Source organism: Laetiporus sulphureus, assembly GCF_001632365.1.
Source record: "Laetiporus sulphureus 93-53 unplaced genomic scaffold LAESUscaffold_49, whole genome shotgun sequence".
NCBI lineage: Eukaryota > Fungi > Basidiomycota > Agaricomycetes > Polyporales > Laetiporaceae > Laetiporus > Laetiporus sulphureus.
This window is the reverse complement of record NW_024468558.1, coordinates 256,455-277,654: the sequence shown is the minus strand read 5'-3', so window position 1 is coordinate 277,654 and position 21,200 is coordinate 256,455. Positions and strand designations below refer to the sequence as shown.

The following is a 21,200-nucleotide window of genomic DNA, read 5'->3' as shown; positions in this document are numbered from 1 at the left end:
GCGCCGCGCGAGTGCCGCTGGGTTCAAAGTTGTGCGCGCAAGAGGCAATATTTCCCACGACATGGTATTCCAGCTCATTTCGCGCTACTGCAGCTGGCTCGCAGACACCGCGTCCGACAAGGCCCAGGATGCCCTTCTCACCGTACTCGCAGCAGGGCCGGTCCCCAGGCATGTCGCCTTTGTCATGGACGGAAATCGCCGCTATGCGCGGATGCACAATAAACGCGTTTTCGAGGGACATTCCGATGGGTTCCTCGCGTTGCGACGCGTACGTTCTATGGGCTATGGGACTGTGTTTCGTGCGCTGACGTGAGGAGTTGTGTGTTCAGGTGCTGAAGATATGCATGCGCCTGAACGTGCGATGTGTATCGGTATACGCGTTTGCTTTGGAGAACTTCAAGCGCACCCCGGAGGAAGTGCAAGCCCTCATGAATCTCGCAGAAGAGAAACTGCTTGAAATGTGTCAACATGGGCAAGTGGTCTACGTCTTTTCCCTCAACAGTCGTGTGTATTAAGTAGCCACGCAGAGAGCTACTGGACGAATTCGGCGTGCGCTTGAACGTGCTCGGCAAGACCGAGCTGCTCCCGCCGCGAGTCCAGCTCGCTGTGCGCAAAGCAGAGGAGATGACGCGACATAACGACCGGTGAGTACGCTCAGTCCTTGTTCCTCTACATCAACCATCCGTGATAAGATGTTCTACGTGTCATCACGGAGCGCTTGTCGCAGAAACACAACGTGTACAATCCGCTAACACAATAACTTCCCTCGCTCGCAGTGCTATCCTGAACATCTGCATGCCCTACGGCGCGCGAGACGACATCACAGCTGCCGTATCATCAGCCGTCCAAGACGCCCTACAGGACCCTACCGCCCACCCGTACGTCCTCACCTCACTTCACCAACCGCTTGCCCATCTCCTTACTAACTGTCCGTCCCTCACCCCACAGAGAGATCACCGAATCCGACATCGACGCTCACCTCAAGACCTCCCTTGCACGCAGCCCACCGCTCGACATCCTAGTTCGCACCTCCGGCGTCAAGCGTCTGAGCGACTACCTCCTCTGGCAGGTAAGCACCCCACACACATCCGCGTCTGTTCTCCCGCGAACCTCACCCATCCGCCTTTCTCTCACGTTCACCCCGCGCCTGCCCGTAATTTGCATCGGCTCCGTGCTGCGCGCTCCGTACTCCGTACTTCGTGCGAACTTCCGTTCGGCACGCAGTGCTGCGAAGACACCCAACTGCAATTCTCTTCTACATACTGGCCCGACTTTGGTCTGTGGGACTTTGTCCCCATCCTCCTAGACTACCAGCGCAAGGTCTGGTCGCAATCGCAACAGCCGTCGCTTTCCCCCTCGTCGTCATAGCATACCATGACAGGCACTGACACGGGCACAACGCAATCTCTCCTTTCGGTCTTCCGAATGTCGTGGGAGGAGGGAGGAGTCATGCATCATACGCACGGCCCCGCGGATCCTGCCGACTGCACCATGACATCCGCCATATGCATGTACCGTAGCACCGTAGCATCGCATTCAATCTTATCCATCACTCACTCGGAAGAAACCGCTCGTCCACGTCTAAATTCTAATACCGTAGACACGGCTATTTATTCCCTGCGATTAAGGCTACTATACACGGAACTAATGATACAAGGACCATTACAAAGATGAGACATGGCGTGCGTCTGACAGTGGACAGATCGAGCATGGGCATAGCGTGATAGTATCATAACATGATGTGAGGCGCGTATCCGTAGACCTCGGGTAACTTGACCAATACAGGGAGGGTGCATGAAAGGCAAGGGAAAGGGAGCGGGGTGGACTTTGGCTCGCACGCATGCATGCAGGCATGTACGGGTAGGATAGGGAAAGGGGGCGTTCATTTTCATCTTGACAACGTCATGGTCCACAATCAACAATAACTTAACGCGTCCGCGACAGCGGCGCTCTCCAAATCTCCTCTAAGACGCACGGAGCACGGCCGGCTCACTCGACCACTTCAAACCGACTGCGCTTCGGATCCCGCCCATCCGACGCATCATCAAGGGGCCGCTTGCCGCCCGTAACGCCCACAGCCTCCATCCCACCATCAAGCGACCCAATCCCCATGAACGACTCGCCATTCACCAGATTCTGCAGTATAAGCGTATACTGCTCATCCGTGAGGCCCATCCCCGCAAGCGGGTTGATCTTCCCGTCGTCCTCGCCGAGCGGAGTGAGCCCGAGCCCGCCGCTGTTCGCCGCGGCGGCGTTGACCTGCAAAGTGAGCGCCTGGTCAAAGTTGGGGTCCGAGAGCGGTGGGATGCCCACGCTGCGTGGGACTTTTTGCATCGTCTGGATGACCTTGAGGTGCATAAGGTGTTTCTAAAAAATCACCACAACGCCATCAGCACCGCATACACACCGAAGAACGAGAAAACCGACCTCGAGCATCTCCAAGAGCCCATCCTTCGTGAACGGCTTCGGCAGAATATCATTCATCCCGGACGAATAATACTTGATAATCTCATTCGGCTTCGAATTGCTCGTCATCGAAATGATCGGCGTCATATGGTCAAACTGGCGAATGAGCGACGTCGCGCTCACACCGTCCAACTTGGGCATCACGATATCCATCAACACCAAATCATACTTTTCCAAATTCATCTTGTTCACCGCGCCGACGCCGTCCACAGCCACGTCGATCGTGCACCCAAACACCTGCAAAAACTTGCTCGAGAGCCGCCGCGACACCGCGTCGTCGTCCACCAGCAGCACGCGGGGCGGGACCGCCCACCCGGGGACGTACGTGCTCCGCCGCACGCGCAGCTTCTGTGCGCTCCCAGGACGCGTGCTCGGGCCCGCCTCGCCAAACGCAGGCGCCGCGCTGCTCGATGCAGCAGCCGCAGCCGCAGCCGCACCAAGCGAGTACGGGCCCTTCGGGCTCCCCTCGTCCTCCTGCTCAGGGTCGCCGCCCATGCCCTGCGGCGTGGGCATCACGACCTGGTTAAGCATGTTCGCGTCCATCGCCCAATTCCCGTTCTCGTCCTCGAGCGTGCTCTTCGGCATCAGGTGGCCCACCGTGAACACCTGCAAGCCCTCATGCGACAGGCTCTGCTGGCCATAGGCCCCGACCGCGCCTGCGCCGAGCAGGAACGCGTCGGGGTCAAAGCCCGTCGTCTCAGAGGAGGTGCCCGTGGAGGTGGACGCGCCAGTCTGTGAGGTCGTCCCCTGGGTTTGACCCTGGCCTTGAGCTGATGCGGGCCGCTGGCGTGATAGCTCCTCAATCCTAGCGAGCGCATCCTGACGGGACATGGGGCGCACAGGCGCGTCGCCGCCCAAACCCGCCGCAGCGGCCATGATCCTCGACATGCTCCCCGCGGGGGTCTGTGCGCCTCTCGAGCTCGACGCCCCCGCGTTCCCACTGCCCGCGCCAGCGTTGTTGGCGCCCGCAGCGGGCGGGGCAAAGGACATCCCCGCGACCTCGGCACGTCGCGAGATCTCGTTCATCTGCGCGAGGGACGCGCGCGCGACGTCGCCGTCGGGGTAAGCGCCCATCATGCGTTGGGCCTCGGTCGCAGGGAGGAAAGGGTTCGCGTCCTGGAACGCACCGCCGCCGGGGTTGTTCGAGGCCGAGAGCTCTTCTGCCTTGACTTTGCCTGGACCGCGGTGGGTTCATGATGATGATGGGAACATTACGGAGGGCGGTTCCAGACAGACAGAGAGTGAGAGTGGATGTTATGGACGCACGGGCGGGGCCAGGCGGGGCGAGACCGCGGTGTCATCAAGGTTTGGCGTTTTCCAGCGAGCGATTGATTTCGGGTCCGGAAGAAGTGAAGTTTCGTTTTTTTGATTAGGGCGATGATTTGGATTATCGAGTCGAGAGGAAATATTGCGACAGCGAGAGCGAGAGCGAGAGAGATTTGTGATACAACATAGTGTGCAATGCGGGCAACATGTAAAAAAAAAGGGGGAAGAAGAGAGGATCGCTTAGTGTCCGGTTTCGCTCATGTACTATTAAATGATCCCCCACCATTCTCGAGCTGCAAAAAGTACTGTATCAAGTTCTGCATCAACCCGTCCTGCTGCGCCATGTTGCGCTGGAAGTTGACCATCTCGCCGAGCACGTTCTGGTAGTTGGTCTCGAGGTTGCGCACGTGTGCGACGAGCTCCTCCTGGTCGCGCGTGAGCCGTTCGAGTTGCGCCTGTAGCGCTTCGACGGTCGCGTTGGGCGGAGAGGGCGAAGACGGATTGCGCGCGTTGGATTTGCGCGCGGCCGGCACCTTGCGCTTGATGTTCTCGAGCGCATCTCGCCGGTCTACATGGAAGTCGGGATGCCGGAACGTCCAACTCTGCGAAGCACGGAGGATATTAGCATGGAGCGTTCGGAGGTTAGAATGCGCGAGGCGCTGGTACACACGTGTTCGCCGAACTGATTGTCATCGGAGTTCTTCACCTACGTGGGAGCGCCGTCAGGAACGCGTCGGAGACAAAGGCAAGGATCGCGCGCACCTTGTGAAAGTCGTACTTGTTCAGCTGTCGGACGAAGGATGCAAAGTTGGAGTGCTTGAACATGCGGGGCAGGATGGACTTTGTGAACTCGTTCATGTCCTTGACGACAAAGCAGTCGCCCTGAGGGCCCCACGAAACGACGTGCGACCACGACGTGTCCTCGAGCATCCTGATCGCATATATGCTTAGGAATCAACCAGAGCGTGTCACGGGTACTCACTTGTACAGCTTCTTGACAAAATCGCTTGTGGATGGCATGCCGTCCTCGCCCTCATGCTTGACGGCGTGCTCCTGCTGTGGAGCCGGAGCTGGTTGCCGGTCTTCGCGCTCCATGCGTTTAGCTGGCCTCGAGTCAGACAGGGGTCGTAGTGGTGGAGAGAGCTCGTCGCGCGAGCTGCTGGTGCGCGAGGGCCAGGGGAGTGTAGACGAAGAGGCGAGGGGCGGGGGCGGGAGCTGAGCTGCGGTGTTGGAGAGCGAGGGGTGTGGGTAGGTGGGCGGGGGGTATCGTGCATTCGAGGGGAGGTGGGAGATGGGGGGGAGGGTGTTGTTGCGGGCGAAGGAGGAGAGGTGGAGGGAGGAGGGCGGGGGGAGTTGGGGGGACTGGAAGAGCTGCTGGCGCTGCTGCTGATACTGACTAGACTGGTCCATTTTAGGCGGGAGATCGAGGCTGAGGGGAGTGGAGGATAGGATCGACCGCGGGGGCCAGGTGCTTGTTGGCGTGCAGATTTCAGAGCAAGTCTATATGCAATCGTCCCTCTCCGCCAAATACGTAAATACTCCCACGCCCCCTCCCATATCCTCTCCGGAATTCCCCTTTTTTGCTCCATCGATATTGGTATTTCCCCGACGCACGCCCTCCCCTCGCCGTCCCCTGCCCTCCGAGGGCACTATCGACCTCATCGACGCCGTCGTTGCAGCCCGCGTCCGCGGGAGCGCAGGGATCGCAGCGACGAGCGTCTGCGGATCAGAAAAGGCGACTGGTCTAGACCCATCTGCTCGCCCGCAGGAGGGTCTGGACCGTGCTGTGGCTGACAGCCTATGTGCCTGGGCCACGGCGATTGAGCAGGTACTCTCCCGCCTTCCACAGATCCCTCTCCACTCCGCCAGATCGATCCGTCCCAACTCCCGAGTGGCCGCCCAACATTTCAGACATTTCCCGCCCTTTGGCCCATATTGGATCGCCACGTGCACACCACGTTGCTCGGTCCGTGCCCTTCGCACTCTCCGTCCGTCGCCTACCGAGCAACATTATCGTACATACCAGTTACATCACAGACGAGCATCGTACGCTCGGTCCCGACGCCTGTCCAGACCGTTCTCGTCGCCTTCCTCCGCTAACTCGAGCGCCATGGCGCCAATCTCCCGGCACACGGCCGCGCCGGCGCCCCGGTCCGCGCCGCATTACTCCTCGCCACAGCCAGCAACCCGAGCCTCGCCCCAGACCGCACACAACCACCTCCCACAACCCAGCCCAGACCCTCCTCCGAGCCGCGCAACTCCATTCACGCTCACGATTGACTTTCGCCAGTGCTGCTGCCAGCCCGCACACCACCACCAACAACGGAAACTCCGCCCACTACAAATTCGAGTGCGTCATGTGAGCGCACGGACGCGCCTGGCTCACGCCACTACAAATTCCCGCACGCGCACGCGTCATCGCTCTTCGCACAAACAAATTCGCCTCCTGTCGTGATGCGATGTCCATCGTCCGACTTGGATATCGTCATTGCGTCGCGCGCGAGATGCTCCTGAATAGCGAGTGGAGAAATCCTGCGTCGTGCGCGAGGGATTTCGCTATGGCTGAGCCGCCAGCTTGTGCTCACTGTCGAAGAACGGGTGCGTTCTGGACGGCTCTTGCGTTGCTTCGCGTACCTCAGCGAACGAGCGTCGGGTCGTCCGTGTATTGTACCACCCATCTATTCTTGTAGTGGCGGTCTGTCTAATCCAGTACACACACCAAGCGCCGGTCCAGACCCGGACCTGTCACCGGAGGCGTCTCTGCAATGATCAGCGTTCGCCTCTTTCGGTCATCCACGCATCAAGCCTCTCCTCCGACTCCGACTGCCACCAGTTGCATCGACATGCATTCAATCCGAAATCCACGCAAACCATCATCGGACCCTCCTAAGGTGCCACCGACTGACCCACCTTTGGCCTCTGCAGCCCCCGCCACCTGCGCAGGAGCCAATCAAAAAGCTTCCGTTCTGCGTAACCATAACACAGGATCGCACTTTAGCACCTGTGGGCGCGGGCCAGACTCTCGAGAGCCGTCGAGCCCACGTCGATCGCGGGACCGTGTTAGCTTATCTCAATGGAAGCGTCGTCATCCCGATCGCGCGCATATATGCGTGAGGGTCTGGATCCGGAGCGTGCGGGGTTGCATGGGAAGTTGCGAGATCAAGTGGTGGTGGGAGTGGGAGCACTTGGTCATGATGCATGATGAGTGCGAGGGCGACGTTGGCACGGATACTTGCCAGTTCTTGAGCTTCAATACCCGCGGGTAGCGAAGGCTTGCGAGACTGGCATCTAGCTCTCCAACGGCGCACATCCAAGCATGCAGGCTATCAGAAGTCGGGTATCGAAGTACAGGTCGCCGACCCATTGCACTCGCCTGTATCCTCATCGATCTTCGCCCATCGCCATATGGCTCATAACGCATAATGAAGAGTGTCGTCACCGGTTCGACTCGAGGATGAGATCACACGCACTCTATGAGTGATAGACGTATGCGATGCGATGCGATCGAGACCGCCGGGTGGGAGGGCAGCCCATGGGTCGCCGGGTTCCAGACTCGGACTGGTTGGGTGCTGGTAGGACGGCGTGTGGGATCCTGGGACCCTGGTGGTCTGGTCTGGATGGTACAGTTTATCCTTGCGTGCAATGGAGAGACTATCGGTGCATCGCCTGCTAACACTGTGCGTCGACCAGTCGATCGATCGTCAGCATCCCATCAAGCCACAATGATAACCACGACACGCGTCGCACCGCATTCCACCCTCCCTCCATTAGGCAAGAAAACAGACTTGCACGCCGGCCGGCAGAGCGCGTGGCGTAAGGACGCAGCAGAACATCGCTCGCTCGGCATGTTCCGCTCAATTTCGTGTTCTGGGTGAGGCGTTGCACATTAATTGCGGGGAAACTGCGGCCTGTATGGAGTGCGACCGCGCGATCGAGGCGTGTAGCGTGAAGTTCTCCGAGCTGGGACGGAACACCGGTACCGTGCGTGCACCATCCGGGACTCCTGGTCTGCGCGCTGAGTACTACTAGTGCTGAGGTTGAGCTGTTATCACAATTGGATTTCTGATCTTCTGCATACCAGCGTTCAGATCTCAGTTGGATGGACTGCCCCGAATGCGGCCGCTCTACTCGCCACGGGCGCATGATCGCTTCCTGCGGCTACGGAGTCCGGTGCGGACCTTGCCCGAGAACGAACGTGCCCTCGCACCTTCAGAATGGCGACGCGGTGACGTTGTGCGTGTGTGCTCCTGTGGGGCTCGCGAAGCTCGGACTCTGGACGGACCCTGCCGGCAGCCTCGGACCTCGAAGCTTCGAAGCCTCGATGGACGGGTATTGAGTATTGAGTGCGAAGTGGAAGTGGAAGTGCGGTGGAGGAACCCCATCGTGTCTGGTGCTTGGAATTGGCACGCTCGTCGCTCGCTGGAGTCTGACCAGGTTCATCCAGAGCCAGAGGTCGCTGTTTGAGGGCCTGAGGCCCGAAGGTCTGAGGAAGGGATACGCTCCATTCGCTATGGAGCCGCCTTTCGAGTCGAAGGATCCTTTTCGCATCTTCAGCGCACGTCCGTGTGCAGGAAGAATCTCCTCTTTTCGAGTTCATCCTGAAGTCCAACTTCCAGGGTCTGTGGAGCGGCTTCGCGGTTTCCTTCGAAGCATTCGAACCTTCTCTCATCCTCCTCCTACCAATTGCGCGTGCCACTGCCACTGCGGGTGTGTCACCACCCGGTAGGACGGCGCGTGTAGTTACGCATGCCCGGTCAGGAGGTCCGGCCACTCCGAGGCGCATGACGTGCCAGCTGCAGCTGCGCGATTTCCAGGACCGCTGCAGAATGCAGATGGATAACGATAAGGACTTCGCGAACAGGAGAGCGGGTTGCCTCTGCCCGTCACCCCTACTTACGTACCTACCTTCATCCTCAGACGTTGCAAGTGGGTCTTGTTCCGTATCCGTGTGCGGTGCGATGGGCGCGGACGGACTGAGGCGCTCCTTGCGATCACAGGGCTGAGCGCTGAGCCGTATCCTCCACATTCTCTTCTACCACTCCCCACCGCCGATCTCCTCGCGCTCCTGTCTTCTACTTGTGCATGTGCATGTACGAATTTGACGTGCGAAGCGAATGTGACTTTAGCGATCGCGTGGTGGCGTGCGGTGCGATGATGATGACGATGACGGAGGAACGTTTGGCGGTTCAATTCCGGTCAGTGCAAGGGCGTGCCTTGCTTGTTTGTGCATGTAAGACGTCCGATCCTGTGATGCGGTTGGCCCAGATAGTTACTGGGAGCGCTTGGGGGTCGCCAAGAGGCATGATCAACGCGAGGTGTGTGGCTGGCGGGCGTTGTCTTGGGTACTTTGGAGTCGCAATAAAGAGCTGCACGGCAACATGTTCAATGACGGTGGATGCTCACCATGTACGCGACAAGGTGGTTCGTGTAGTTCGTCGCAGTGTCCTCCTCGCTCGCCATGCGCTGCGGCGCTCCAGCTGCGGAATCCTGCAGGGTTTTAAGGAACAATGTGTTAGCGCATTAGATTAGTATCGTGAGAGCGCGTACCTCTGGCATAGATAGATTGGAAAAGATACGTATGATGGCCAACTTCAACACAACATACAATCGCGCGTTGGCTGGCGATTGGACAGCTAGTCGGCACCAAGTGTTCGGTTCCCAGACGCGTACATAGTGATGCCGATAGATCTCGGCACAGCATTTGAAAGCGTATCTGACTGAGCATAAACGAGCAACAGTAACTGTACGGCATGCAATGATTAACGAGGTGGTTTCGCGATCAAACATGATATCGTACTTACTTTGGTCCAAATTGGCTCGGCGAGCGACACCGACAGCCCGTCCTTCGATAGACAACATTGGTCGCCGCACAGATAGCCTTATTTCAGTCTAAATCGTACACTGCCAGTGAGCTGTGATGTTCCGTGGGATATCGCATCTGTGAAATGCATGATCCGCACCATCCACCGTGGCTCTGCGTCTGTATCGTTTCATGGCATGGCAGCTCTTGCGTGAGCATCCGTCGTCGATGGCGCAGCCGTTGAGTTTCTGCATCTGAGTGGGACAAGGTGTCGGTATCCTGCATAAGGAGCGGTCAAACATGGCGGGGACAAGGAACGACGGGAAACAATCGCTCGCACGTTCTACTGGGAAGGACGGACCGCGCTACATCTTCCAAACTTTCCTTGTATCTTAAATAAGAGTCTCAGGGCACGACGCCAGCGAAAGTACAACCCAACGAAGCGCCTTACTCCACACACGCCTCCAAGCCCAGGGCATATCACAGAGCCGCAAGGATTTCACAGAGCCGCAAGGATTTCACAGAAGCCCAGCATGAGAGCAAAGGGAGAAAAGCAAAGGTCGCCCGCTGCACCGCCCCAGATGCTCTCATAACATAACAGCTCGCCCAGACGCCCACCCGACCTCGACGCTCCTCGACACTCAGGCCAGAGCCAGAGCCAGACCAGAGCCCGCGCGCATTAAAATAAATCAAGTAACGTAACTCCAGTCCGCGGATCTCGCAGCCAGGTGCTGAGATCCGCATCTCATTGCGAGTCCTGAATCTCGCCGTGCCAATCTGGCGTCGCGATGCGCCAGCGGCCCTGAGATGCGGGTCCATACGCCCATGGGCAGTCTTGATACGGTGTTAGCGGGGAGGTGAATGAAGCCTGCGAGTCGAGTCGTTGGGTACCACGTGCGGGTCGAGGCGCTCACGGCCCACTGTCCAGGTCCTGGGAGGCTCTGTTAATGTGTATGCTCATGGGAACCTTGAGAGCTTGAGATCATACGCATGTTCTTCCATGATATGGCTCGAGTGGACCTACTGTTGACAAGGGGACAAATTCTAAGGCCGGCTAGGTAGAGTATCAAAGAAGACACGCACCTATCCAATGGATGGGAAGTACGGGCGTTGATGCACGTTGCTCACCGCGTGGACCGTGTGGAATATTGGTCGCGGATCGGGAGGAGGTGCAACCTCACCGGGACAACTGCTGGCATGGCGCATCAATACGTGTCAGCGAAGTAGCAAGCGTTCTTCTATTTCGACGTAGACAAGGATGAACGCATGGATAATGGAAAACCTCCTACCGGGAATCGTGATAGTACTTGGGATTGTACGGGCGCTTCAGCCAACCGCAATCAAAAATGTTCGTTCGGTATACTTTACATGGGGCAGGCAAGTGTCTTTGGGACAAATCAATGCACAGAAGGCGATGAGAAATTGCATAGAAATTGTGCATATACCATGAGGGTGTGGTGTACATAGGCAAGACATGAGGGATCCATAAGTCGATGCAGGTTTCATACAAGCTGATCATATATTGAGATCAAATCGGAGAGAGCTAAGAGCAAATTAGAAGGCTTACGTCATAGGCATAATTGCAGATGGCATATTCCGCTCACTCATGTGCTGTTAACCCATCACACACCGCCTAATCGGAGCCCAGGTACTTGAAATCCCCAACACACAACTGTTTGTTGTTTTTCAGATGTCTCGCAAGCGCATCCCTACGGCTAAACCCACCCATACACCCACCCACCATCCGCACCCCCTTCCACACATTCGGATAATCATAATTCTTCACGAGATATCGCGCCGCCTGCGCCTCAGGCACACCACGGCATACCCACTGCGACGCGGACCCGCCCTTGCTCGCGCGCAGGTGCGTCTCGACGTGCCGGAGCATGTCCTGTGGGCGGAAACGTTTCTGCACGAACCCGCAGGCGACGGGACACTTCGGGGAGCGGGAGGACTCGACGCGGGTGCGGGCGGCGGAGAGCTGTTCGGGCGAGAGTGCGATCTGTGCGTTGCGTGGAGGCGCGAGACGCTTCGGGGAGTTGGGTGAACTCGGAGATGAGGATGGTTTGGAGGGAGAGGACGAGAGCGATGTTAGCGAGGATAGGGATGACGATGACGATGCGGACGCTGAGGAGAAACTATACACCAGCTTGGTGGACCGGCGAGGTGTTTTCTGAGGCGAAGACGTCACGTTTCTGGACCTACGAGGCGTTTTCGGAGGTGACGATGTGGAAGAGTTCGGAGGCATTATGAGGTCCCGGTTCGAAGATGGAGTACGAGGATAAGGCTGGAAATGTTTCTTGCGTGGTGTCGTACGCAAAGTCGGGAGAAACTCATCATCACTTTCTTCCTTGATTTTCTCGTCTTCCGAATCAGACTCTTGGAGACATTGACGAAGTCGCACTGCGGCACGTCGATGGCTGACTCTGTGCACAAAGTCTTGCTGAGTGGGGACCGCCAAAGGGGATGGACCTCTTGAGCGCATAGGCATACGAGTAGACGATTCAGAGGTGCACGTCCCACTAGAAGAGATTAATTCTGCTTGCGAAGCGTTGATGGCAGCAACGTTCACAGGATCGTTTTCACTTATGGCATGCTCTCCAGAGCTGAGGTCAACAGTGATTAGGACATGGACGAAACTGAACCAATAATCTCACATACCCTGCTGGACAGCATTCAGCTGATTTTTCTCGTACCTGTTCATCCTCTTGAGCTACACCAGTGCCCGATTCAGAGCTAGAATCTGAACTGGTGTCCGAGCGATCACTAGACCCTGACCGCGCATCAACACCAGAACCTGAGCTGGATTTGGAGCAAGCCGGTGATGCACGAGATATCGCAGGAGAAAATATTGCAGCTGGACAGATTCCCTGACTTTCAACCTGTTGCTCCTCCGAACCGTGATTCTCCGCGAACAAACCATAGCGATGAGCATAGAACGCCGCGCGGAGGACGGGTAAAGAGGACATAGCGTGAGCTCGCTATGGAAAGCGAAAATCCATGGCTGGACATGGCTGGCACACTGGCAGGATTTATACGCGCAGGCGACTGCATCGATGGTGACCGCGATGAGTGGCTGAAGTAGAGAGGGGAGTGGCATTTAGCGCCGAGAAAAGGAACGGATCACCTCGTGGCCGATCGTCCGATCCGATGGAATCCCTTATCAGGAAGGTTTCTAGCCGGATTTGGACGGAAACTTCATTGTCGACCGTTTGCGTGCGTTGGGCCCGTCGCCCCGCGAAACTGAAATTGCTAGTCCGAGTGGCATCGAGTGCCACTGGATGCGGCTCGCTTAGAGGATAAGCGACACGTGTAGCGCACTTCCGATTTTGAACCGTAGTGATTGCGACAAACTGGAGGACCAGTCGACCATTGTTCGCGTTTTATATATCAATCGTTCACAACTTTTCCCCACGTAGTGTACTACGCGTCATCAATGCTATGCTATGCTATGGGTTGTGACGGCATGTCACAGGACGAGATGCGTGACGCAGCCACGAGCATCTTGTTCTGCGACTCTCATCTTCTCTCTCGCTAGTACCCACGAGTTGTCTACACTTTCTCCCCATCCACCCTCTCCCTCTGGGCCTTTGACTAGATCTGCTCCTGTTCTGCGATCCGTCGCGCAATTTGCGCCGAGGCGGACATTTCTTGCGCTCTTTGTTCGAAACATCTCAGGTCTCAGGCCCCAGGACGCCGCTGGCAGTGCGGGGCCAGGACATCCCACGTCCGGCCTATCCCACCACGACATTGCCCGGATTTACGGTGCAGTACAGCTCATCTGCTTATATCTCAGCGTAGTCTCAAGCCATAGACAGCCATGCACGACTTTCATGCTTAAAATCATCAAGCGACAGCGTAACGAAAGATGGACGGACGGACAAAGAGATGGACTATATAATTTTCTGAGACTTTCGATCAATGATCGAAACAGGACCACGCGCAAGTAATGCTAGCAAAAATAAAAGCATAGAAATCGGAATCTAGAGCATCTGGAATAGCAGCAAACACACGGATGAGAACATACCGGGCGCCGACGAGTCCATGAGTACCCACAGAACATTTTGGAACGCGAAGAAGGCATCCTCCATACAAACATATGCGTGTTTTACTTGATCAATCGACTTTTATCGCCGGCTTCCTTTACCAGATCGAGCCAAAGTTCTTCTTCATGGATGAGTCCGCTCGGCTTCGTTTCCGTCGAATGATCCCAATCCATGACAATCTGCACCATCGGCTCCTTGTCAACGATGTACACCTTCATGGGGGGTAGCTGTGCGCCCTCGAGATTCCTTCTAATGTTCTCCTTGGTTCTCCGAATGAAATGCTGTCGTGCTCGCTCCCATATCTGCGAGTCAGACTCGTCTTCCTGTCGCGCTAGATCGTCGACGATATTCCGAATGTGCTGGTTTGCCTTGGAGCGGACGATGAAGGCAGGGATCCTGTACAATTTGCAGTTCCTGAGGATGGCGATGTCCGTCTCCGTGAAGCGCGTGTCGACGAGGACGATAACGGCATCGAAGATGTACATGCCCTGGTCCTTGAAGTACGTCCACTCTGGGACAGTGAGCGAGCCCGCACCTGGAATGTCATACCAGGCGAATGGGAGATGCATAGCGGTGTTCTGGTCGACGTAGCGTATGGTCACACTGGTCTTTTCCATGATGCCAGTTGGGGCCGAGCCCAATTCGTTGTTGCGTAATCCCCGGAGGGCGTTCAGTAAGGAAGATTTGCCGCTACCCGGTACGCCAGCGACAGCACAATGGAAGAAACCTTCTTCGTATTTCAGTTCTCTTTTCTTCCTCTCCCTTTCATCTGCAGAGACGGCCAGCCCGACAATTCGGGGGCTCTCTCGCGAGGCAGCGATGCTCCGCGAAGCTTCTGTGCACGGTCTCGTTTGGTCAATCTCCGAACCTACTCCTCGGACGTCGTCGTCGATGAGCCTTTCGTGGCCAGTCGTTGTTACTTCCGATGGTATCTTGTCTTGGGCATTTATGGACATCAAAATCGAAGTAAAACGGCCTTTTATCGAACGCCCGACTGCTTTGAGACTATCCCCCGCTATCTTCCACAAAAAGGAGTGCGCATCAGCTTGATCTTGCGACATCGCGAAGTGGTGTCCTCGCCAGAAAAAATGCCTATGTGCCTGTATAAATTATAATGTTTACTTTAGCTAATGTCATTCAAAGGTGAGAGTATCACGAACTACCCAATGATATGCGTTATTCACCTGGCTTCAAAAAGTTATAGTCATGGGGAGCGGAGAGAGCGTTGAACGCTGCTGACCGCTCCCTTTATTTAAATATGCCCATCTTCCGCCCTGCAGGTATTATCAAGGGCAGAAGCCCTTCTAATCGAGAAGGATCGATCAGCGCGTGACATGTCTGAGCCGAGAGGCCAGGACACCAGCGCCTTACGCTGTTCAAATAAAGCGCTGATTCTGCCGCGCAAGCAAGGTGTCCCGCGGTGTTTAATGGCACAGGAGACGGCGGCCGTCGGAATCTCGAACAGGCCTTGTAGACGCAAGCACTTCTGCGCATGTCAAGACCCGACGAAGGAGACATATTACAGCGAAAGGTAGTCTACCAAACTCATGGCAAGTCTGCGAGGGCAATGGCATGAAGTAGAATCAGAGGCCACAACGCAATTCTTCGGTTGCCTATCACGAGTTTGCGAACACCGTGCTCTTGTCACTCGTCAAAACTGTCAGAGAATACGGGAAGGCAAGACTGTGGCAGCGCTTAATGCAATACGGACGAAGATGGATTCGAATACATGAAAAGTGAAATATTCTGACTTGTGAGACACAATGATCTGCGAGCACGAGAACAGCGCATGCTTTTGAAGAGGCAGACTGGTCAAAAAAGGGGATTGTTATCGAAATGAAGCACGCTGACCGACCTGGCCTTACGCAATTCCAAGTGCGATTTTGGCACGGGTAACCAGGCTTCGCAATAAGTCCTGTTCGTCAATGAGCTCTTCGGGTTGCGCGTGTGACACGACTTGCACTATCGTCTGCTTGTCGACGAGGTAAACTGGCTGGCGAGGGAGTCTCGCCAACTCCAGGTGATGATTCACCTTCTCGCGAGTTTCCTCGATGTACTGCTGGCGCGCCCGAACCCGCCGCTGAGCCTCATCGTCGCCTTCCACTGGTGGCATGTCATCGACGAGATTTCGAATGTGCTGTCTCGACTTGGACCGAACGATGTATATGGGTATCTTGAACCGCACGCAATTTCTGATGATTGCGAGGTCCTTCTCGGTGAAGCGACTGTCGAACAAGACAATGATAGCATTGAACACGTAGAGGCCTTGATCATTGAAGTATTCCCAGTCAGGGACGTCCAGCGTTCCCGTGCCTGGAACGTCGTACCAGACAAGACGATTCGCTGAATTAGGATCAGGGTAGCGGGTCACTGCACTCGTCGTCTCCGTAATATCCGCTGGCGCTGCACCAGGAGAATGATTGCTGAGACCACGGAGGGCATTGATCAACGATGACTTGCCGCTGCCCGCGCAACCAGCAACGGCAATGTGGAAGACGCCCTCTTTGAACTGATATTCCATTTTCTTTTGGTCGATCTCGGTTACTGTAACATCGACGATGGGCCTGACATCGCCATCGAGGCGTTCGAGCTCCAATTCGGCACGCTCCAACGCCGTTTTTGTTTGCGCTGCTTTCCTTTCCGCGGCCTCTCGGGCCCTTGGCTCTCGCTGCTGCACAATCTTGGCCTCTTCCACTGACTCCACAAGTCGATCTCTCTCCGCTTCTGCCTTCAGTTTTTCCTCTCGATCCCGTTTTGCGTCAGCATCTGCTCTGTTCTTCAACTCCTCCGCCAGTTGGATCGCCTTTCTCGCCCACTCGTCTGCCTCGGGCCGAGACTGTGGTTGGCCCATTCAAAAATCGTGCAGGCGTAGCCTCTGCAGAAACATTGAGTGAAATGGAATACCTTGGTCAATACGGTAACGAAAAAGGGCCCAGTAAAACTGCGTACGTACTAAAAAAAGAGGAGGCGATGAGGGAGGGGAGGCTTGAACCGATGTGCTGTTATGAGACGTGGAGCATCCGCATGGCAGCTGCGGCGAACCTTCCTGTTGAACGTCCGCTGAGTTAGAGAGGCGCCGGCGGCGGATAATTTCGAGAACCTGATGTATGGCCTACGGCGCATGTCATCAAATAGATGGGACATAGGGAATAAGAGAATGTGCTGCCTTATTCCTGTCAGAAGGGGAGGGGGAAACTCCGGGCTTGCGTCTACAGGTCAGCGTCAGGCGAACTCAAATCCCACTTGGGACAATTTCATCTGCTTGCCATCAGCAAAGAAGACAGTAACTTTCAAGAACGTCTGAGGACCTCCCTGTTTTGAACTTTTTATTGGCTTGCACCATTGCACGAGCTAAAATCAGAGAGAACAAGTCGAAAGGGAGGTTCTCAAGCCACAAGCACAGTTGCCTGAGGAGGATTGATCAGGTCCATTTCTGGCAAGTCTCAAGTTGCGAGCCGCAACTCGCATGCTTTTCGGCTCAGGACGCGAGATCGCCAACGGCCCGGAAGTTGGGGGTGAGGCCTTGAGGCCTCATGAGGCTTTGATCAATCATCCTCCAAAAATTCTGCGAATTATTCATGAACATTTGCTCACTACAGGCATGCAACATCGCCTCCGTCACTACGCTGAAAGGCGCGGGAGATGAGCGCGAGGGTCCACTATGTCTATGACAGCACTTAGTGTGAGCGCTCAAGCGCTCAAGGACGGCGGGACTTGGCGCCGTTCAACCAAGCGTCACGTACTCACGCTGAGGACACGAAAACTTGTGACTTGCAACTCGAGACCTTCGACCAAAGTCTCAAATTGCAAGGACCTTACCCTTCTCGGCAACCATATACTGCTCTTCGAAAGCTTCTAGGTCAAAAGCCCACGGTGCTCCCACGTCGATAAGACATGGAAGAGTTCTCAACAAAACGTATGCCCCGCTGCGGGCAAACAGATGCCTAAGTCGTAGCTATCGCCCAACGCCTGTTTGGACAAAAATCTCAGCTAGTATGTCAAGATGAGACATGCACTCATCGTTTGGTTATGGTCCCTGATTTGTATATCCCCTTCGCTCTTTCCCTCCAGGACATCCCATAACCGCTCGTGATGGTGCGTTCCTCTAACCGTCACAGCATGATGGTCTTCGCATTTCATAACGAGCTGCAGCCATGCGGAAGTAGAGATTGCACACAAATTTACACGCTGGCGTGGGTTCTAACGTCGCAGTACTCCCATCGTGGCAAGAAGTATTGAAATGAACTGATGCGACACACCTCACGATACCATATAATATGCGGCCGAGCGACCGGTAAGACCTACCTGGAAAACCAGGAACAATCATAAAAAATCCGATGAAATGACGCACAACGCAAACGGAAATAGAGATATATTCGCAGATAGACGCAGGATGGAGCAGGTTTCTTGTGCGTTAACTCGAACAGACGCCAGTCAGACGAGGAAACTACATGCCGCAATTCTGCATGAATCCAGTATATAATCGGCTCACTTGGCAGATCGTCTCTTCTGCGTTTCCGTTTTGAGATCTTGCAGCAACTCGGATTCATCGAGTAGATCCGTTCTTCGCTCCTCCTTTACCACCTGCACCATCATCTCTTTGTCGACAATGTAGACACGCTGGTTTGGCAGCTGCGCAAGCTCCAAATTGCGACCCACACTCTCGCGAGTCTCCGAGAGATACTGCTGGCGGGCCCGCGCCAACAACTCCTCATCACTTTCGTTCTCGCCCTGTTCCAGATCGTCCGCGAGGTTCTGGACGTGCTGTGTCGACTTCGAACGCACGACGTATGCAGGAATGTTGAACCGCGCGCAATTCCTCAGGATCGCGATGTCCGTCTGGGTGAACCGAATGTCGAAGAGAACGATGATGCAATCAAAAACATAGAGGCCTTGAGCGTTGAAATACACCCAATCGGGGATATCCAACGTGCCTGCACCGGGCATGTCGTACCACACGAAGGGATTCTCGGGATCAGGGTCGGGGTATCGAGTGGGGATGCTTGTCGTTTCGATTATGCCAGCGGCGGCAGCGCCTCGATCACTGTTGCGCAGACCACGGAATGCGTTGAGCAGCGACGACTTGCCGCTGCCCGAGACGCCGGCGATGGCGAAATGGAAAAGACCCTCTTGATACTGGAGGACCCTCTTCTTCTGCTCCATCTCCTCCGGAGTTGGGACGATTATGGGCTTGATACCCTCCCTCAAGTCTTTCTCAGCTTTCTCCAGCGCTGCCTGCGCTTCCGCAGCTGCCTTCTCCGAAGCTTCTTTGGCCCGCTGCTCTGCTTCTTGCTCCGCACGCGCCCTTCTAGCTTCCTCGTCAGCCCGTATCCTCTCCGCTTCTGCCCGCTGCCTCTCCTCCTCTGCGCGCCGTCGGAGCTCTTCCGCCTGGCGCTTAGCCTCTTCCGCTTGTCGCATCGCTTCTTGAGCTCTCCTGGCAGACTCTTCCGCCGCAAGTCTCGCCTGCTCTGCAGCGACTCTCTCTGCCTCCCTTCGCCTAGCCTCTTCCTCTGCTCTGATGCGCTGCTCTTCGGCTATGCGCCGCTGTTCCTCCTGTTGCTGTCTTTGGGCTTCCAGCCACTGCTGATGCGCTCGGGCAGCCTCGGCTTCCTGCTGCTGAGCCCTGACGCGAGCCTGCATCTCCGCCATTCGGCGCTCGTGTTCATGGTGTATAGACGAAGACGAAGAGTTGCCCATTGTTGATTATCACAGAGTATGAATCAATAGCTCAATGTAGGTTCGAGCGTCGAGTTGATACTGAGTGCTGCAATATTTGATGTCACTACAGAAGCAGACCGGAAGATATGAGGTACGTACTGCAAGAGGTCGTCAGCGACGTAAGGGAGAATGCTGAGTGCGCGAGGTACGTGGCCGTCGTCCCTTTGTACCTTTGTATTGTGAAGACAATCTTCATCCACGCTACATCATGCGTAAACGCTTGCACGAGGATCCGGCGCTTTGGACCGTTCACGATACAGAATTGGTTATTTTGAATGACACAGCCGGTCGAATGCAGGAAGCGAAGCGAAAATTGGTATCCGTGTGCGCTACGGCACTATCGCAGTCGTCACCGTGAAAGAACGATACGGCCGGAGTGGAAGGCGAGGCTTGAAGATGTTGTACGCTTGATCGCACAGGCGAGAAAAAACAAATCAAAAACACCATGGCAGGATCTGGATTTGGACGTCGTATCTTCCAAAACAAGGAACGAAGTCCTGGCATTCTCGTCATCCAACGGCGAACAGAGCTGCATGCACGAAACAATTCATCCGTCCCCTGCAATGTGGATCAGACCACAGAAGAGAAGTGATCCTCACTTCGGACGCCGTCCGCTGTGCAAACCTAAAATTTCTGCGCAACCGATACGGTGGAATGAGTTCGAACCCCAAACCAACCTTGAGGCCAGAACTATGATAGTCCATGAGTTTGCCTCGCTTACAATGCATGCGAATGTAATGCATACAAGCTTTCGTTGGGATAGCATGCACCCACTAGATTGTTTCAAAGTATGCCTGTGATGAAGAAGTACGTAAACACGTCATCGGAGACACCGTAACGTCATTCAATCTGTACCGGGGCTGGTCGGATAGGCACGTGGTTGACGCTGCGTCCTATTCCCTATTCGAGTCGCGCGCCACTACCGCCGCAGCCGCCATCCTCATTCACAATCATGGCCGTGTTCCCCTCGCGACCTCTCAAGTCACATTCAATCCATGCACTGCTCCGGAAGCACCCATCTGTCTTTGGCATCCCCTTCTTGATGATCATCGTCGGGGCATCATTCGCCATGCAAGGCTTCACGCAGACGCGGTACGACCTCCATGCCCAGAAGGTCTCACAGGTACGCAGCATGCTCGCAGATCGTGTTCAAAATGCTGATTCTCCCGTCATTCCTGGTCAATTTTGCTGCGAAATGCTCATGACACAGCTGAACAAGGAGCAAGAGCTTGGCCTAAGAAAGAGCCGAAAGAAGTTCGATATCAGGGAAGAATACTATGTGCGCTGTGTGCTTTCAGTTTATTCACTATGCCCTTCTGACGCTATCAATCCCGCAGCGATTGAGCACGGCCAAGGATGACGACTGGGAAATCATTCGCGTCCCACGTCCAAAAGGTCTCCCGGAATGGGGCGTGCCCCCGCCCGAGCCGCCTGCTAACGCGGACAAGGCTTGATTATTCTCTCTTCCTTATTTTTTTGCCGCTCGCCGGAACTCATGCCCGGTGAGCGTACTTGTCAACGGAGGTTCGCACAGTAGGCAACACGGAAAATCACTGCGCCATGCTCGCTCGTCGTCGTGCTCTCCGCTTGACACAGGGGACGGCAAAGGACCTACATCGTCTTGACAATCCTCGGGCTGTATCGGTCGTAGTATGTCATCCGAGGACTATCGGAAGGGTTTATATGCAACGTCACCGGCTGTATATGTTCCGCCTTCATCGTGAGGGAGGCGGAAGTAGCGATAGGTTGAACAGCGAGGAACGGAGAGTGTGTAGATGTAACATTAGCTGCAGAAAGTAAACAAGGCTTTTTTGTCTTCAAAATACAGCTCGTACGACGTGCCTTGGTTTACGATGATGTGTGCATCTCGCTCCAACCCACGTCAAACGAGGATTGAGAGATCC

At 55.6% G+C, this 21,200-nt stretch overlaps 12 protein-coding genes across 12 annotated transcripts; 3 read left to right on the top strand and 9 right to left on the bottom strand.

Moving 5' to 3' along the window:
* Nucleotides 1-61: 61 nt before the first annotated feature.
* On the top strand, nucleotides 62-1,660 carry LAESUDRAFT_815413 (Di-trans-poly-cis-decaprenylcistransferase; the record flags this gene model as incomplete). The annotated part of the gene is made up of 6 exons (XM_040914685.1): nucleotides 62-268; nucleotides 330-472; nucleotides 528-644; nucleotides 777-878; nucleotides 949-1,069; nucleotides 1,225-1,660. The coding sequence occupies 6 exons, from the start codon at nucleotides 62-64 to the stop codon at nucleotides 1,366-1,368; spliced, it is 834 nt and encodes a 277-aa protein (XP_040760129.1). The 3' UTR covers nucleotides 1,369-1,660.
* An 18-nt stretch (nucleotides 1,661-1,678) lies between these two features.
* LAESUDRAFT_415035 (uncharacterized protein) lies at nucleotides 1,679-3,766 on the bottom strand. The gene is made up of 2 exons (XM_040902365.1): nucleotides 2,428-3,766; nucleotides 1,679-2,367 (listed from the first exon to the last, which is right to left on the bottom strand). The coding sequence occupies exons 1-2, from the start codon at nucleotides 3,541-3,543 to the stop codon at nucleotides 1,990-1,992; spliced, it is 1,494 nt and encodes a 497-aa protein (XP_040760128.1). The 5' UTR covers nucleotides 3,544-3,766; the 3' UTR covers nucleotides 1,679-1,989.
* LAESUDRAFT_415034 (uncharacterized protein) lies at nucleotides 3,767-5,425 on the bottom strand. Its single transcript, XM_040902364.1, has 5 exons — nucleotides 5,205-5,425; nucleotides 4,715-5,103; nucleotides 4,495-4,663; nucleotides 4,403-4,438; nucleotides 3,767-4,334 (listed from the first exon to the last, which is right to left on the bottom strand). Exons 1-5 carry the CDS (start codon nucleotides 5,319-5,321, stop codon nucleotides 3,990-3,992), a joined length of 1,056 nt encoding a protein of 351 aa, XP_040760127.1. The 5' UTR covers nucleotides 5,322-5,425; the 3' UTR covers nucleotides 3,767-3,989.
* A 695-nt stretch (nucleotides 5,426-6,120) lies between these two features.
* LAESUDRAFT_415062 (uncharacterized protein) lies at nucleotides 6,121-7,101 on the top strand. Its single transcript, XM_040902366.1, has one exon. The coding sequence runs from the start codon at nucleotides 6,498-6,500 to the stop codon at nucleotides 6,996-6,998; it is 501 nt and encodes a 166-aa protein (XP_040760126.1). The 5' UTR covers nucleotides 6,121-6,497; the 3' UTR covers nucleotides 6,999-7,101.
* A 348-nt stretch (nucleotides 7,102-7,449) lies between these two features.
* Nucleotides 7,450-8,757, bottom strand: LAESUDRAFT_415031 (uncharacterized protein). Its single transcript, XM_040902363.1, has 2 exons — nucleotides 8,634-8,757; nucleotides 7,450-8,551 (listed from the first exon to the last, which is right to left on the bottom strand). Exon 2 carries the CDS (start codon nucleotides 8,513-8,515, stop codon nucleotides 7,817-7,819), a length of 699 nt encoding a protein of 232 aa, XP_040760125.1. The 5' UTR covers nucleotides 8,516-8,551; nucleotides 8,634-8,757; the 3' UTR covers nucleotides 7,450-7,816.
* LAESUDRAFT_415030 (uncharacterized protein) lies at nucleotides 8,758-9,793 on the bottom strand. Its single transcript, XM_040902362.1, has 5 exons — nucleotides 9,693-9,793; nucleotides 9,534-9,621; nucleotides 9,280-9,473; nucleotides 9,136-9,219; nucleotides 8,758-9,077 (listed from the first exon to the last, which is right to left on the bottom strand). Exons 1-5 carry the CDS (start codon nucleotides 9,693-9,695, stop codon nucleotides 8,919-8,921), a joined length of 528 nt encoding a protein of 175 aa, XP_040760124.1. The 5' UTR covers nucleotides 9,696-9,793; the 3' UTR covers nucleotides 8,758-8,918.
* A 1,091-nt stretch (nucleotides 9,794-10,884) lies between these two features.
* LAESUDRAFT_706431 (uncharacterized protein) lies at nucleotides 10,885-12,314 on the bottom strand. The gene is made up of 3 exons (XM_040906627.1): nucleotides 12,194-12,314; nucleotides 11,100-12,138; nucleotides 10,885-11,043 (listed from the first exon to the last, which is right to left on the bottom strand). Exon 2 carries the CDS (start codon nucleotides 12,021-12,023, stop codon nucleotides 11,166-11,168), a length of 858 nt encoding a protein of 285 aa, XP_040760123.1. The 5' UTR covers nucleotides 12,024-12,138; nucleotides 12,194-12,314; the 3' UTR covers nucleotides 10,885-11,043; nucleotides 11,100-11,165.
* Nucleotides 12,315-13,640: 1,326 nt separating this feature from the next.
* Nucleotides 13,641-14,678, bottom strand: LAESUDRAFT_815409 (uncharacterized protein; the record flags this gene model as incomplete). Its single annotated transcript, XM_040914684.1, has 1 exon — nucleotides 13,641-14,678. Exon 1 carries the CDS (start codon nucleotides 14,637-14,639, stop codon nucleotides 13,641-13,643), a length of 999 nt encoding a protein of 332 aa, XP_040760122.1. The 5' UTR covers nucleotides 14,640-14,678.
* Nucleotides 14,679-15,439: 761 nt separating this feature from the next.
* Nucleotides 15,440-16,449, bottom strand: LAESUDRAFT_815408 (P-loop containing nucleoside triphosphate hydrolase protein; the record flags this gene model as incomplete). Its single annotated transcript, XM_040914683.1, has 1 exon — nucleotides 15,440-16,449. Exon 1 carries the CDS (start codon nucleotides 16,427-16,429, stop codon nucleotides 15,440-15,442), a length of 990 nt encoding a protein of 329 aa, XP_040760121.1. The 5' UTR covers nucleotides 16,430-16,449.
* Nucleotides 16,450-17,937: 1,488 nt separating this feature from the next.
* LAESUDRAFT_414992 (uncharacterized protein) lies at nucleotides 17,938-19,449 on the bottom strand. The gene is made up of 2 exons (XM_040902361.1): nucleotides 19,396-19,449; nucleotides 17,938-19,342 (listed from the first exon to the last, which is right to left on the bottom strand). Exon 2 carries the CDS (start codon nucleotides 19,273-19,275, stop codon nucleotides 18,067-18,069), a length of 1,209 nt encoding a protein of 402 aa, XP_040760120.1. The 5' UTR covers nucleotides 19,276-19,342; nucleotides 19,396-19,449; the 3' UTR covers nucleotides 17,938-18,066.
* On the bottom strand, nucleotides 19,057-20,082 carry LAESUDRAFT_752253 (uncharacterized protein). Its single transcript, XM_040911717.1, has 3 exons — nucleotides 20,042-20,082; nucleotides 19,396-19,986; nucleotides 19,057-19,342 (listed from the first exon to the last, which is right to left on the bottom strand). Exon 2 carries the CDS (start codon nucleotides 19,807-19,809, stop codon nucleotides 19,546-19,548), a length of 264 nt encoding a protein of 87 aa, XP_040760119.1. The 5' UTR covers nucleotides 19,810-19,986; nucleotides 20,042-20,082; the 3' UTR covers nucleotides 19,057-19,342; nucleotides 19,396-19,545.
* Nucleotides 20,083-20,220: 138 nt separating this feature from the next.
* LAESUDRAFT_745109 (uncharacterized protein) lies at nucleotides 20,221-21,175 on the top strand. The gene is made up of 3 exons (XM_040911350.1): nucleotides 20,221-20,419; nucleotides 20,507-20,575; nucleotides 20,634-21,175. Exons 1-3 carry the CDS (start codon nucleotides 20,249-20,251, stop codon nucleotides 20,748-20,750), a joined length of 357 nt encoding a protein of 118 aa, XP_040760118.1. The 5' UTR covers nucleotides 20,221-20,248; the 3' UTR covers nucleotides 20,751-21,175.
* Nucleotides 21,176-21,200: the final 25 nt, after the last annotated feature.